Source organism: Clytia hemisphaerica, unplaced genomic scaffold (assembly GCF_902728285.1).
Source record: "Clytia hemisphaerica strain Z4C2 unplaced genomic scaffold, Clytia hemisphaerica genome assembly, whole genome shotgun sequence".
NCBI lineage: Eukaryota > Metazoa > Cnidaria > Hydrozoa > Leptothecata > Clytiidae > Clytia > Clytia hemisphaerica.
In genome coordinates, this window is record NW_027103537.1 from 171119 (window position 1) to 186882 (window position 15764).

General features: G+C 35.7%; 1 protein-coding gene across 1 annotated transcript; it reads right to left on the reverse strand.

Moving 5' to 3' along the window:
• Positions 1-2306: 2306 nt before the first annotated feature.
• On the reverse strand, positions 2307-11676 carry LOC136799964 (transient receptor potential cation channel subfamily M member 1-like). Its single transcript, XM_067056583.1, has 12 exons — positions 11524-11676; positions 10833-11032; positions 10236-10470; positions 9801-9913; positions 9234-9351; positions 8369-8497; positions 7714-7974; positions 7313-7520; positions 5891-6026; positions 4231-4445; positions 3671-3926; positions 2307-3411 (listed from the first exon to the last, which is right to left on the reverse strand). The coding sequence occupies exons 1-12, from the start codon at positions 11611-11613 to the stop codon at positions 3339-3341; spliced, it is 2034 nt and encodes a 677-aa protein (XP_066912684.1). The 5' UTR covers positions 11614-11676; the 3' UTR covers positions 2307-3338.
• Positions 11677-15764: the final 4088 nt, after the last annotated feature.

The following is a 15764-nucleotide window of genomic DNA, read 5'->3' on the forward strand; positions in this document are numbered from 1 at the left end:
TTTTTTTTAACTTTTTATAAAAACATACGCAACATTTTTTAATCCTTCGGATGTTCTTAACTTTTTAAGCCTAAAAATGTTCTTATTTTCGCCATTTTCCAAAGAAATTAGGTATTTAAGAAGCCTTAAAATGTTCTTGGGTTGTTCGTATAAAAAGTGCAGGATTGGAACTTTTAGTGAAAAATGGTGTATTCAGATATAATAGTTTTTCATTAAACAATGACATACAAAATTTTTACAAAACTTATAATAACAAAACTACTATATTTACAGAATAATAACAAATATATGGACATTTTCAAACTCTCCCCGTGTAATCCAGGCTTTAGTTACGTTACTACTGATGGACTTCAGAGAAAACTCTGTGTTGGTGGTGATGTGAGTTTCCCCTCTCAGATAAGGGGACCTTATTAAAGGGACATTACAGTACTTGCGAAATTTGTAAACAAACTGTATGCAGCAGATAAAAAATCAAAACAAATGTCACATGTCAAAATAAAAAATCAAGCCAAATATGGCTAATTTTGATTGTTCAATTGTTTTACAAGTTTGTTTTGGACACGTGATTTTAATTGTTCTCTTTAATGACACGTGGTTTGCGCAATGTTTACATTTTACTACTTTTATGTCCCTTTAAACGTCATCAAACGCCATTTCGGAGTTCGGTTCAGTTTTCGGAGGTTATGGAAGGGAAGCCAGTCATTTCATAAAAGCTCTTGCAATCCTATTATCAGACAAACGTGATGAACTACTGTCTGTCACCCTCAACTGGTTGCGGACAAAGCTAGGACTTGCCCTTATAAGATCCACCGTTCTCTGCCTGAGAGGAAGTAGAACTTTGAAAAACAAAATCACAACAAAAGACTTTGAGGATATCACAATCAGTGAGTCGATTGGGTATTTGTCATAAAATATATTTTATAAATTTACTAATTGATTTCATTCATAGTTATGTGGAAGATTTGGATACCTCTGTAAATGTTGTTGATTTTATAGTTTATTCGAAATAAAATTTCTTATTGTCAAAAAAAAAAAAAAAAAATTTCGGAGTTCGCGACGCCTGCAAAATTTGCAGGCGGAGCAAAAAATGGCCGTGGAAGGGCAGAGACCGGCGGAGATTCCTTTGTAAACAAAACAGAATCCCCTTTCTAAAAACTATTCTGCAGTTTCTCATTTCTTGGTGGATGGAAAATGGAAAGAGAAGGCTGTCTTTTTGTATTTGCTCACTAAATTACCATAAAAGTGTTTGATTACTGCTTTATCATTGTCTTTTTACAGTATTATGTATATACTGGATTAGTTAGGCAGGTATAACCTTCTTCTCTGTCTGTGTGTGTAACCTTTGCTTGATCTGATTTATATATCTTAGACTGTGTTGGGTATAATCATCAAGACTTTGTATATAGACAGTCAACGGTAATAAATTATGGATTATGTACGGACAAATTTGCTCTCACCACAGCTGCTTTAAGACTTTATAAAACAAATGATCGTGGTTTTTTCTTACAAAAATTTACTTATGAATAGCTAGCATACTCAAACTTATTCTTCCTTTTAGTTGAATTTCTAATATATCATCAAATTTTTTACACCATTGTTCTCCTAATTAATAGATCTTATTTATTTTTTTTTTTATTGAGCTAAAAGCAGTATTTAGCAGTATTTGTTTTGTTAATCACAAATTCATGTTGAATATATAAAACTCTGTATACAAAACAATAACAAACTGATGTATAATTAGCAAAAATATGTTCTGATATTATTTATCATTGCTTTGAGGCATGGGAATTTCCAATGGAAAATACCTAGAAAAAGGGAATCGGAACAATTCTTTAGAGGAGATTCCTTTTGTTTGATTCCTGTTTTCTTTGATATGATTATATACATAGAAAGACCCCAGTCACAGCATTGTTTTTTTAGATGTGAACAATCAGATACGATGAAGAATGGAGGACTCTTGATAAGCTAAAAAAGAGTAATATTTAGGTTTTGTGTAGTGACATCCATGATAGATTTAGTTCTAAGTGGAAAATTATATTTTGACTGTCTGACTGTTTGAGGATGAGTTTCAATCGAATTTTTAAAGGTTTGTTTACTTTTTGTGTAGACACGACGAGGGAGTGCTGGAGGAATCACCCTAGGGTGCTTGTTTTGCTCCGTCTCAGTCGGGTACAACTCGATAATAGTCCGAGATCGTAGCATACGGCTCTATGAAATGATTCTCTAGTTGAGGCCGACTGCACCCCCGCCATTAGATTTGCTCCGCTTACAAAATGGCGTCGTGAACTCCGAAATGGCGTATGGAATGACTCTTTGTTTTTGAATTACGTAATCTTTCGCGTTTCAAAACCAGACATGGAATGCCATGTTATGGTAATATCTGGAGCTATCATAAAGCATCAACAAGTCAATAATATGCGGGAGCTTAGGAAATTTACAATATTTGGTAACAGCCTTGGTTAAAGGACCGGCGGGTAATAGGTTTACGAGGTGACGGTTATGTCCGAGCCAAAAATCGAAAATCGACCCTTAGAGAGAGGAAAAATTGGCGTTTTTGGGACCCTTAGAGAGACTTTTCCCAAAATGAGAGAGGAAAATTGGCGTTTTAGGGACCCTTAAAGAGACTTTTCTAAAAATATTTGTCGATTTTCACTCGATATTTCAGCCTCGAAAATGTAGCTCAAAATTCATCTAAAATTAGCACCTCTTTACATCAGTCTACCTGACGAGCAACAAGTTAAATCGATTGAGTTTCATTGTCGTGCTACGACTTTGAGCTACATGTCTACAGAATTTAACCGCTAAACTGCAGATTTTGAAAGCTCAATGTGTCAATTACGAGCTAATGGTCAATAATATCTAATAACGAGCTGCAAATATAAATTGAAATTCTACAAAATGAAATTCCATACAGATTTTATCCTTTATATATAACAGTTATGAGATAATTTTGAAATTTTTACTTGCGTACCAAAACATTCCTTTTCAGTTCACAACACTTTCAAGTTCATTGTCCAGTACATAAGTAGCACGATGCGGTGGTTATCCAGTAATGATCACATTCATAGGCCGAGAAAAATTATACAAATCAAGGTACAGGGTGAAGGATAAACTGAAGAACTGGTGTCCAGCGACCATCCTTAGTTTATATGTCCAAACAATATGGTCCCAGCTGTGGTACACAACGTTGTTTTGACGTTCAACTAACGCTATGTGAACGTTAGGGACGTCATTTGAACGTTTGTTTTGACGTACTGTGCCAGCTGGGTACAACATACAAATTACTTTAACCCTTGAATGGATATATGTGTACAATGGTGAATTTTTTTTAGACCACTTTACTTTGGTTTGACCAAGTCCGGTGGCGATGTGAACGCCCTTGTCAATGGTGATGTTGGTTGACTGTTTGGTCTAAAATATTAAAGGATAATATTATTAGCATTAAAACTTTCTAAAGACTGAAACTTGAAAATTTATGTTTTTTTGTGTCGATTTTTCACTCAGAAGAACATTTCAAATTTCGTTAATAAAAAAGGCTTCCTACACGTGAATGTTTCGGCTTCGATTTGTTGGTAACGTACTATGGTAAAAGCATTGTTTACGCTTCATGTTTAACTTTTTGTAGTTTTATATTAGATACTTCATTAAATTTTCTCAATAAGATTACTACCTAGCAACATCAAGGCCAGTGATAGAGTTCTTTCTCCGTGATAAATTTATAGCTGGCCATCTCCAATATTGTTTCTTATTCGTTTCTGTGGTCAACTGTTTCAAGATTTTCCTTTGTGCTTCTTCCTGAGCCTTTTCTTGTTTGATGAGTTCGTTTAAATGGTGTCCAAGACAATCTCGTTCGAATTGGATCAATTCATTTAATTCAGCTTGTTCGTTGAAGTACTCGTTCAAAGAGCGATGTTTCGTTGAGCAACCTACGACAAAAGTATAAAAGATTCTTTACCACCACGTTCACTACCGAGCCCTTTTAAAAATTTGACCTTTTGGAATTTCATCGCAAGTTTCAGAGGCTCCTGTGGCCGGAGTTGTCCTTCAAAAACCTTCAATTGACGAATTTCACGTAGATTCCAAAAATGCGATAAAAAAGTAAGCAAGAAAAAAAGCCTATAAAGTACCGAAAATACAGCTGGTATTTTGACCCCTACTCTACTACGAGAAAACTAGTATTCGGCAGCGAACGTGTTTAAAAATTTCTCGTCATAAGTATTAAGTATTTACCTTTGCTGTCCGTTTTATCATTGCCAGAGCTGGTATCAGGCTTTGGTTTTCTCTTCTTGATTTTCTTCCATAAGTATACCACCAGATCTCGGAGGTGAGACAAGATGCTAAAAGGAGCTGGAAACCTCGATTTACCTTCATATTCTCGCACCAAATTATAATTTTGCCAATGCCACACCTCGTCAGCATTTTTCTCCACTACTGAATACGTGAAACTGGAAAAACAGAGAATGATGAAATTCTGGTTATGAAGAAGTCATGTTGTATTATCTATCGAATTTCATCTGGGGAATGGTTTTACTCACTTTGGGGGTTATAAAAGCCTTTGCCAGGCCTAATTCGCAGGCCCCCTCAAAAAAGTCTCAAAATATCTACAGTTGACGCTCTCTAATTCGACGTTCTACTATTCGATAGGCTCCGTTATTCGATGAAATTTAAAGTCCCCGTCAACAAGAAACTCTCATAAACGACACTCCCTTATTCGATAAGCTCCCTTATTCGATGAACATTCAATTCCCCTTGAAGATCGAATTAGAAAGCGTCAACTGTATCTTTATTCGAACCAATAATACGCGGAAGCGTCCCACGAAAGATGCTTATCAGGCGGGGCGGGCTCAAAATCGTTGAATTGATAAAGCATCCGGGATGAACATCCGGCCGTCGCACTAAGCATCCGGCCGTTGAACCGGAATGAGCATCCAGTCATCGAAATGAGTATCAAGTCGTCAAATGGAGCTTCCAGCCGTTGAAATGATCATCCAGCGGTCGAAATGCCCGTCTGGCCGTCAATACGAACATCCACTCGTCGAAAGGAGCATCTAGCCGTCGAAACGAACATCTAGCCGTCAGAGCGACCAGGCGGGTATATTGACTAAAACGGACACCACCTGGACCCCAGGATCCCTAATGAGGACCTTAATCTTGTTAAAGCCGGACACACCTTAATTAAGACCCCAAATTTTTCGAGAGCAGACCATTGACAAGATTTATGGTCCTCCTATAGGCGGGTTTACTTTCCAAAAATTTGGAATCCTTCGTTGGGTCGAATTTTGACAAATTTGGGGTCCTCCAATAGAGGTCCACTTTTCAAAAACTTGGAGTCTTCTTTCTTGTAGGGACTGAGAGAGGACTCTACTCACCACAAATTTGGAGTCCTCATTTAGGGTTCCACGCTTTAGACAAATTTGGGGTCCTCCTTTAAGGGTCCTCACCTGCGACAGGTTTCGGGTCCTCCTTCATTAGAGGTTCACTTTTGACAAATTTGGGATCCTCCTTTAGAGGTTTAGAGGTCCACTATTTACAAATTTTTTGAGTCCTCTCAAAAAGGAGTCCACTTTCGAAAAATTTGGGATCCCCATTGATCGTTTTAACAAGATTAGGGTCCCGTCCGCTTTTGAACAAGATTCCCGCCTGGTCACTTCGACAGCTGGATGTTCTTTTTGACGGCCGGATGGTCATTTCGACGGACGGAAGCTCCATTCGACAACTGGATGCTCTTTCCGGTTCAACGGCCGTTATCGATTCGACGATTTTGAGCCCGACCCCCTCCTGATAAATGCTACAAATGCTAGAGGTTGCAAAAATTTATTTCAATGTAAAAACGAGATTTTACTTTATATCTACACTGTTAAAACTACACTCAGGCAGTCGAATAACTTACTTGAAGACAGCAATGAGCATATTGACCAATAGGAGACTTGTTAGCACCATATAAATGAAGGTGAACCACAAGACCACTACCTCCCCATATCCTTCAATGTTGTTATATTCTGGCGTTCCAAAAACTGTGATGTTATCTACAAAGAAAATCTTTTTTTTTACTTCTCTTTTATTACCATTAACATTATTGGTATATATAAAGCTAAAAAAATAATAATAATAACTTTTCGTTTGAAAAATATGTACAGAGATAAAAATGTCAAACATTAATCATACCGACTCTAAAGTAGATTGGGACAAAAACTTGGACAGGCTCTGGGAAGAAATAATTGCTCGGATTGTAGTGAAAATAGGTACCCCAGATGGGAACAAAGCTAAAAAATGACAACAAAAATAGGTTGGGTGTACCGGCTGGTAAATTTGTAACTGGAGTATATTGGGTGTACCCCGAGATTTTACATATTCTATAGCTAACCTAATACTTACAACCAATTTGGGTCAGAACTAATCCGACGAGCAAAAATCATCCAAACAAGGGGTTATCTTTGAAAATGATGAGAAAATTTTTCGTTTTTGGCGAGAGCTTATCTTGGCGAGGAAGCAATATTTTAATTTTTGCGAAAACTACTTTGATGGGACGAATTTTCGCGTTTGAGCATATCCGCAAAATTTTGAGATTTTGCGGAGACTTAATTTCGCGGAAGACACAATTAGAAAACAATATTTTCACGATTTTGTCCTTTTGTGCTTTTACTGCCAAATTGTGCATATTGGTTGTTGAGATACAAATTATTAGCGCTTCTTTGATGCCAGTAAATATTTTAAAGTTAGTTATTTAACATTATTTGAGTTTGTTAAAAAATATTTCGCGGATAACACTGAAATCCGCAAAATCCGCGATATTTAATCCGCGCGAAAATTTATCCCATTAAAGTAGTACAGAGCTTGACCTGTTATACACTATTAAGAGTTCAAAGTAAAGTTTGGCTTCCACTTTGGCTTTCGCTAAACTTTAGCAAATTAAAGGTTAAAGTAGTAAGAGTAGAGTCTCAAATAGTCCAACCTGAAATTCAACAAAATTTACTACCTTAAGGGAACTTATTTTGGCGTGAACTAATTTTGGCGTGAACTAATTTTGGCGTTCAGCAAAAATCTTAAAGACTTTTAATTTTGGCGGGAGCTTATTTTGGCGTAAATCTGTTCTATTTTGTCTTATTTTGAACAATTTTGATGAATTTCAGGGGTTATTTAAGCAAGAAAACAAAAAAAATTTTGGCGGGAACTTATTTTGACGAGTGAGCAAAATATTCAATTTTGGCGGGAATATTTTTGTCTAAATTCACCAAATCCGCCAAAATTAGTTCCTGCCAAAATAAGTTCCCTTAAGGTAGTTCTTATAAAAAGAGAAGGTACCAAATCTTACTTGCTCCCTCAGCTTCTTCTGGTTTATCAATAAAGCTTTCACCAAACAACTGAAAGATGGGAACCAGAAACACTTTTCGCATCAAGTTTGGGGTGGATTTGCTGGAAAATCCAAATCGCTCTTTTGGATACAAGACAGAGAACCGAGCCACTGCATAACCGATCACCAACACAGCGAGGATCAATACAAAATATGCCACGTCTATCAACTGAAATATAATAGGTAGAAACCTGTATAAATTTAGGACATACAGATGAAGCTCTCGGTTAGTTCGACGGTCTACATATTATTTGATAAGTTCTCTTAATAATCGATCAAACTTTCCCTATATTGGATAATTTTGAACGTATATACAGGTCACTCAGATTTGAAGGGTTAAAGTTAGAGCGAAGAAAACTTACCATTTTCTGCAGCATCACAACGTAGACTCCAATCTTCCTAAACAATGAAAGCAACTGTAAGAGTTTCATCACACATAAGAAAAGAACGGCCGAATACATGAAGCGGGCGTACGAGCGATATTCTTCCCGCTCAATCGGTTGGAAATGTAATGTGAAAGCTCCGATGAAAATGACGATAGATACGGTTTCTAGTTTGTTCCATGTGCTCTTGAAATAACGCCTCAATTTGTGTTTGAACTTAAGACCAATTTCATCTTTAATCTAAATCAAAAGTAAGATTGAACATTTCAGAACATGGAAGGACATAGTGCTCCCCCCCCCCCTATAAAAGGAGAAGATATCGCCCCTTTCTTGAGGTATGGAGTGAAATAAAATTTTAAATTTGCTGCGGGAAAATAAAGAGGGAAAACTTTGACTGGGGGAACTGGTGATCAAGGTGATCTCGTGGCAAGACCTGCTTAAACAATAAAATAAGCAAATCTTCTTGCACAAACCATTTTTTCAGTATAATTTCATTTTTCGAGCAGTTTCAAGGCTACACTTTCAAGCTTTCCAAAATGTCAAACTTCTTTTATTAAGGGATTTTTAGGTTAACCAAATGGAACCTTATGTTTTTACTGCTCTTATATAGTTTGTTCTTATAAAAAACGTGTACCTGTCGTATTTCTTCCAGTGTAAAAGCGATAATGTAACACAACAGCACATAAGCCAGTTTACCAGGCCCTTCGTCTAATTGATTCAACGCCATAAAATTGAAGAACATCAGAAAATATATGTAGGAAATCTAAAATTGGGGAAAACACTGTTAAAGGATATAATTTTAACGAATTTTCTACCATATGCTTTGAAGAAGGAACAAACTTCTCGGTCCACTACCAGACTGCGTGACCACGAATTTAAAAATATTCTAATCATACTAATACGAAATAGCTTATAGAGTCCCTTTAGTTGAAAGTTGGAAATCACGGGAACAACATTTTAACATTTTCTTTTCTCTTTTAATTCCATAACTGGATTGCTACAGGTTTGTCTTAACTGTTTTGTAATTATCATTTATTCCTTGATAGCTCCACCAAGAAGGAGAGAATGAATTTTGGAATCTCTTCTGAACTATTGGGCCATTCCATTCAAACACCATACAAGGGGGTGGACGAACCTTTTCAAAGGCAAAGAAAATTATTGAAAATGTGTGGATACCCCCTGGAAAATGGTAAAATTTGGAAAAAAACCCTCAGAAAAATTATTTTCATAGCTAAAAGTGAGGGTGGACGAACTAAAATCAGTCTTTTACCCTGGAAATTTTAAAATAACATTTTACCACCTTGAAAAAATGAAAAAACTATTTTTTTTCTCAGACTACCCTCTGGAAATGTTCGTCCATCCCCCTGTATGGATAGATAATGGATGGCCCATTTTCATGAAGATTTCATGCTCTTTCTAACATAAGCTATGAAAACTTACAACTACAGTTGATATTTCAACTAAGTTCTCAAAAAAATGTATAACGATTCTTTACTTACGAAATTGCACCAAAACTTGCTGATGGGAGCTGAAAAGAATGCTTTGATTTTATCTCCAGCTTTAGTGAAGAGACATTTTAGTGGTGTCGATCTTCGTTGGATTGGCTGTGCAGGGGGACTAGAGAAAAGAGAAGACCATAAACAATTCCATAATAGTAGGGATCTTTTAGGATCCTTTCTTAAGACGCAACCGCGGTGCTTAGGAAGAAATTAGATAGAACTTTGGAACCTTTTTTAAGAGGCTAAGAGGACTTTTTTTGACCAAATCATTGATGTTACAGACAAAACTTCTAGCCCCCGCAATAAGTAGAAAATGATGCCTTCGTGTTTGGTTTATTGTTATTTTCAACATTCAAAGGGCATTGAGAAGAAGCTTTATCAAGGTCTTTGAATAGGTCTGATAAGGAGATATAGATATTAATAAAGAAAATCAATTAAATTCACTGCCAAAACAAAGGTCAAAGACAATTTTTCTGCTCTGTTACAAGAAACATTTTTTTGGTCTTATTTAAAGCTTTACAAAAGTTTCAATTTACCGACGGGAATATAGAGAAAAGATTTCATTACCCAGCCGATCCATCATGGACTTCCTTGCATCGGTTACACGAATGAATTTGGTCTTTCTTGTATCTGATGAAGAACAACCAGGGAAAGAACAACAGTATTACTGTGAAGGATAACTGAAAAGAAAGGAAAAGAAGATTTATTATGTTTTAGACTGTAATGTTGCGCGGCATAGCTCACCATTGCAAGGTTAAGGTTATTAAGCTTTAGTCACACTTTGAGAGGTTGCTAAAAGCTTCAATCAACCGCATAGAGCACATTAAAACCAATATTGAAAATTAAACAAAAGATTTCCATTTTTCTACTGTAGAAGGGCTCAACTCTAAAAATGAAAAAGATGACGTCGTGTGTCATTAAAATCGTGTTAATATATGAACTCACTTAATTTAAACAAATTAACTTTATAACAATAATGTGAGTATATTTGAATTTAAATACCTTTAAATTTATGAACTCTCCATCCATGGGTACGATACCCGCTCTCCATTTCTGATCGTTAATATCTTTACAACGCGGCAAGCAAATAAACTCTTGGAAATCTGATAGTGCAGCCAGTTCGATCAAGGTTTTCTTTCCCCACCCAGGGATGGGTTTGTTGATGAGTTGCTTAGTGTCTTCAGTCTTCTCTTTTGAACATTGCTCTAACAGTTGTATTGCTTTATCACTGAAGTATCTGCAATGAAAAGACGAGAGAGTTTATATTAAAGCATAGGGAAGTTATTTTAGCAGGAATTTATTTTGGCGGATGAAGGATATTTTTGGTTCAAAAACCATATCAAATAAGAAAAAACCTGTTTTAAGGCCCAATATAGCACACATTTGAGGAATAAAATACAACAATCTTAATTTGGCGTGAATTTAATTTGGCGGATGGCGGGAAAAATTAAATTGGGTGAGGACTTAATTTTGGGGATTTTGGCTAAATCCACCAAATTATCTTTCTGCTAAAATTTCTTCTCTGCACCTTGAGACCTAAAATATCCTACAAGTAATGAAAACGTGAATTGATATTCCTGTTATGATTGCAAAATATACCTTGCATTTTCTTCTAACTTTGCATGGATGTGGGCGTCATATTGCGAGTGGTCAGTGTAAGCTTCAGCTGTTTTTAAAAAGATCTTTCGCGCTATCAACGCTTTAGCAATGGGGTTTTCACCATGCTCCCAAAGCGCTTTTGCAATCTCCATTTTATTGCACGTGACTGCCCAAAGAAACAAGTCTTTGAATGGATCAAGCTGTGGAAAAAAAGTAAATTTAATCGTGAAAGCTATACGCGGATTTCGAAAAATAAGAAAGTCATAACAGTGGAAATCTCTACGCAAACGGCTTTGGTCTTAGAGGTACCTTTTTGTCTCCATTGTGATCTGTTGTGATAGTAAAATACTTTGACCAAATTTAAACTGGAATACACGCTTTTCTTAAAAAGAACTTTGGAAAATTGAGGGTGAAATATTCTTAACGTATTCTTACTTTTTTAGACTTAACTTTTTTACAATCATGAGGAATAATCAATTAAAATTACATTTCTAACAAAGGAAGCATTTTTTTCTGTTAACCAAACAAAAAATGCTGTATTCTTATTAAATTCTGTGAAATTCACCCTAGATGGTATTCTAGAGGGTATTCTTACGATTTGGTCAATTTTCACCCTGATATTCTTATAGAAGATATTCTTATAAAAAAAAGCGTGTACCCTGGGAGAGTCAGCTGCATAAAGTATTCTCACCAAACAAGCATTGCGGTCATTCTTCACATAATCCACCAACTCCAATGATAATATACGACTATTGATTGTCCTTTGGACAAACTGTAACATTTCTCTCTCAATTTCTGTTCGTGCTTTTGTGTTTTTGTACGTGCGATAAAACAAAGTATCTAACGCCTGAAAGTGAGAAATCATGACACAGTAAAAAAACTAAACAGTATATAGTCCAAGAAACGAATTCTCATTTTCAGCTTACAGTCAAGCTTATAACGCCATCTCAAATATCAAACGATATCATAAAGTTAAGTGAAAGTTGGTATAGAGATTTGGAAGAAAATCGTGGAATTTCACAGATTTTAGGCAAAATTACTGAACGGTTATCATTTAGAGTAATTCTTAGATTTAACTACTTAAAATCAAGAAATTGTCCAAAATATACAAGACTTTATAAAAGCCTACCAAAACAATAAAAATTCAATTTTTTTCATTGAGTGAAGTTAAAGGTTTTGTTTTCACATAAGGTTCCTTGCATATAAAGCATGTTCATATAGACGTGTCTCTCATGTTATATTGTGCTGATATAGCTAAAATGTCTTTATTTTCCGCGTTCTGACCAATCTTGCTCCACATCCGAAAATTCATATAAAAAAGCTTGTAAAACGGTCAAGTGTGGATCTAACCACACTGAAACGACGCCTTCCATCACGCTCCGCCGCGAAGAGCGCGCCACATATAACCTACTTCTCTCCATACATTTAGATTATTCATTAAAACAGATTACATATATCATTTTCATGTCTCGATTATTCATTCCGAATAAAAGACATGCAGGGAAAAAAGAAACACCTGGGTAATCTGTTAAAAAAACCGAAAGAAATGCAGACAAGTAATGAGCAAGCAAAACGAGATTGCGTACACTATGAAAGAAACCGCCTCGGCGTCGATTAATTGATGAGTAGCAACAGCACGCTTATTAAAACAAACCTTAACAGACGAATAATAACTCTAAGGGTTCATTTGATAATTTAGGACCATCGGGAAAATATTGCTATTCCCTCTGAATGAGAAATGACGTTGAACTGCCCTGTGCTGGCTAATTGTATATAAGGAATTATCAGTAATGGCCCCAAAACGGAGACGGCCCCAAAACGGAGACGGCCCAAAACGGCCCAAAAACGAGGTTTTAAAAAATGAAGATCTGACTTGTAGATTTATCAGAATTAACGATTTTTGTTTTTTTGAAAAATGATGGTTATACTAAAAATGAGCAGGTTTTTGATGGTTTGAGACAGATTCAATATAAATAGTTTGCGTCGAAGGAAATATTAAACACCCAAATTAGATAAAATTGCATATAATCACTCTAGCTCCTTGGATATTGAAATAATTATGAAAACGGGTATAGGAACTTCTACACCTAATGCCGTCAGAAAATGCTACATCTGTGATTTAGGCGGGTAAAGATATAGCATCTGAAGGTCAACCAGATGTTGGGCCCTAGAATCACATGACAAACCGAAAATCTAATATGAAAAAAGCAAAAAACTTGGAATTCTATTCCTATCACCTGAGCGAAGTTATAACAAAAATGAACACTATATATAAAATTTTTCGCTGAATCAGCAAATGGGCAAATTCTGTCATTTTTTTTGCAAAATAGGAAAAAATATCTTTAAAGCTAATATTTTCAGTTCAGTTAAGCTTTTCTAAATTTCACAGCTTTTCCATACATGATGAAACTAGGTCAATAAGAGTTTTCAAAACTAATAAGCGTTGTTAAATCAAAATTGTCATTTTGAAAATTTCTAATTTTTCAGTTTGGATTTGCAATATCGAAAATCTTGAAATATTTCATAAAAATCATAAATTTTACATCCATAGGGTCGTAAATTTAAGGGAAAACACAAATATGTTCATAGTTTTTCCCCCTATTACGACTGGACTTAATAATTTGATTTTAACTAGACCTCCGTTTTGGGGGCCCAAACCTGCATTTTGACAACCAGGGGTATACTGTAAAGATTTTATCAAATAAATTTATACCCAAAACCCTCTAAATCATATTTTAAAACTATGGTCAAAATTTTGTATTCATATCTTAAAGATATCTCGAGAAATCGCTAACATTTCAAACCTCCGTTTTGGGGGCCATTAGAAAAAAGCTACCTATCTTTAAGCGATTGAAAAATATTGTTGAAATTGATAATTTTGAAAAAGAACTTCCAGGAAATAAAGTAGAGATGTTAAAGGTTTTCATGCAGCAAAAATTTTTGTAAAATATCTTTTCCTCTAGATTTGAGAGAAATTTCAAATTTGATCGCCGTTTTGGGGGCCACATACTGTACTTAGTTATCAGAGCTTATCAAAATAGTAATTTATTCTGCCTCAGAAATGACGTTTGAACTATCTGTGCTACATGGCTAGAATTGAAAAGATAATTAAAAATATACTTAGTTACCTTATCAAAATAGTAATTTATTCTGCGCTAGAAATTCTTTAGGCTTGTTTTCAGGCTCTGATATACTTAACTCGAACATGCGATCTATCAAGCATAAATTTTAAGCAGAATGTTTCATTTCCTATTGAGGTTTCTTCTATCCAGAATAGCAAATTCAAAACAACAAGACAGTGCTCCTTAAAATATCTAAATAAAGATACCCCAAACATGGCAAGCAACACGAATAACAAAACACCCTCAATTTCAATTTTGAGTATCTGATCCAAAGTTCCGTTGAGATACCCATACACCTATATAAAGGCCAGTCTCCACTTTCGCTTTTTGTCAATCGTTTTTGCCTGCAGAAAAGATTACGCCATTAAAAAATAAAAAGTTGAAAGAAGTTCAACTTTTTTAAACTGTTAAATCAGATTTGCCCAATGAAATCGCTTCATTTTTCAATCGACCAATGACCTTACAAAAACGTTAAAAAGTTTTTGCTCTTTTCCTTGGGGAAAAAATAATACCTTATCGTAGAGATCAATAAGCATTCGGTGAGTGAATCTCGTGATATCCATATCCAACTTCAACAACATTCTAAAGAACTGAACGTTCTGTTTCTTCAAAGCTCTGGTGAAGATTTCAGTCATGTGTTGATGAGCCGTTCTCATCAATTCTTTTCGTTCGTGTGCTTTCTATGGTAAAAGACGTATTGAAGTGATGGTTATAAATCAAAAGTAGCCGACGTTCTCGCGAATCATTGGTAGCCTAAAATAATGTTATGGACGTGGGAGAGGGGGGGGGTCCAGAATACAATAAAGCCAGCTCTGACGTTGAAATTGAATTCGGGCGCTAAATTAATTTCTTCAGGAAATTGAGCATGATGGAAAAAGGAGCAACGAAGTGTAAGTTTTGATTCCGAATTTCTGAAAATCTTAAAAATATCTTAATGGTGAGGGACCTTTGCTATATGGTTATCATAAAAAGAATTGTCGGGACTTGTGCTATATGGTTATCATATATCATATAGAATTGTCTGTGAATTCCTGAATCTGAAATAACTTACAGCTGAATTTGCATGATTCAGCATCTTTCGGAAATCCTTTTCAGCGATCTCTGGACTGTTCCATAATAACACAATTTTATGGTGCTCTATCGTCTTCTGGGATTCTGCAAAACCGAAAGATAAGAGTGCAACAATTTGAGGGGTTCGTATCCAAAGAGTATTTAAAAAAGTAAAAGCTTGTAAAGCACTTGTCTGTACACAGACCCAGTATCTATGGCTAATTTCAAAACTCATTATCGTAGAAGGTCTGTTGTCATTGTCTTTTCTCATTTGAGATTTTTGAAACCGACCGCTGTGATGGAGTGTTGATGAGAGAGGGGAGACGATGAGAGAAGTGTTACTATTTTGTAAATCATACTTCATTGCAGAGGTCTCCGTACGGTGATTTTTTTGTCAAACAAGCAATGTGCACAGAGTGTACTACTAAGCGATAAACGTGAGGTACACTCTGGTACAGAGTAGTAAAGCACACTCAAAATCATTTTTCATTTTTTGTTAAAAAATAATTTGTTAAAATAAAAACTACAATAAAGAATGGCAATGTTACTACTTATCTGGCACCCAGATGATGAAAATTTCATCCGACACGCTAAAGCTCTGAAAGTCAGGAAAAAGTTTCTGAAAACTTCTGAAAGGTTTGAATTACGGAATTTTGCCAGACCACGTCAAGGATTTTGCTGCGGGAGGTCTGGTAATCTAGCCCTCGGGGATTGGCGGGTCCAAGTAGTACGCATAAGGCAGTCGGGAACACTATATGGA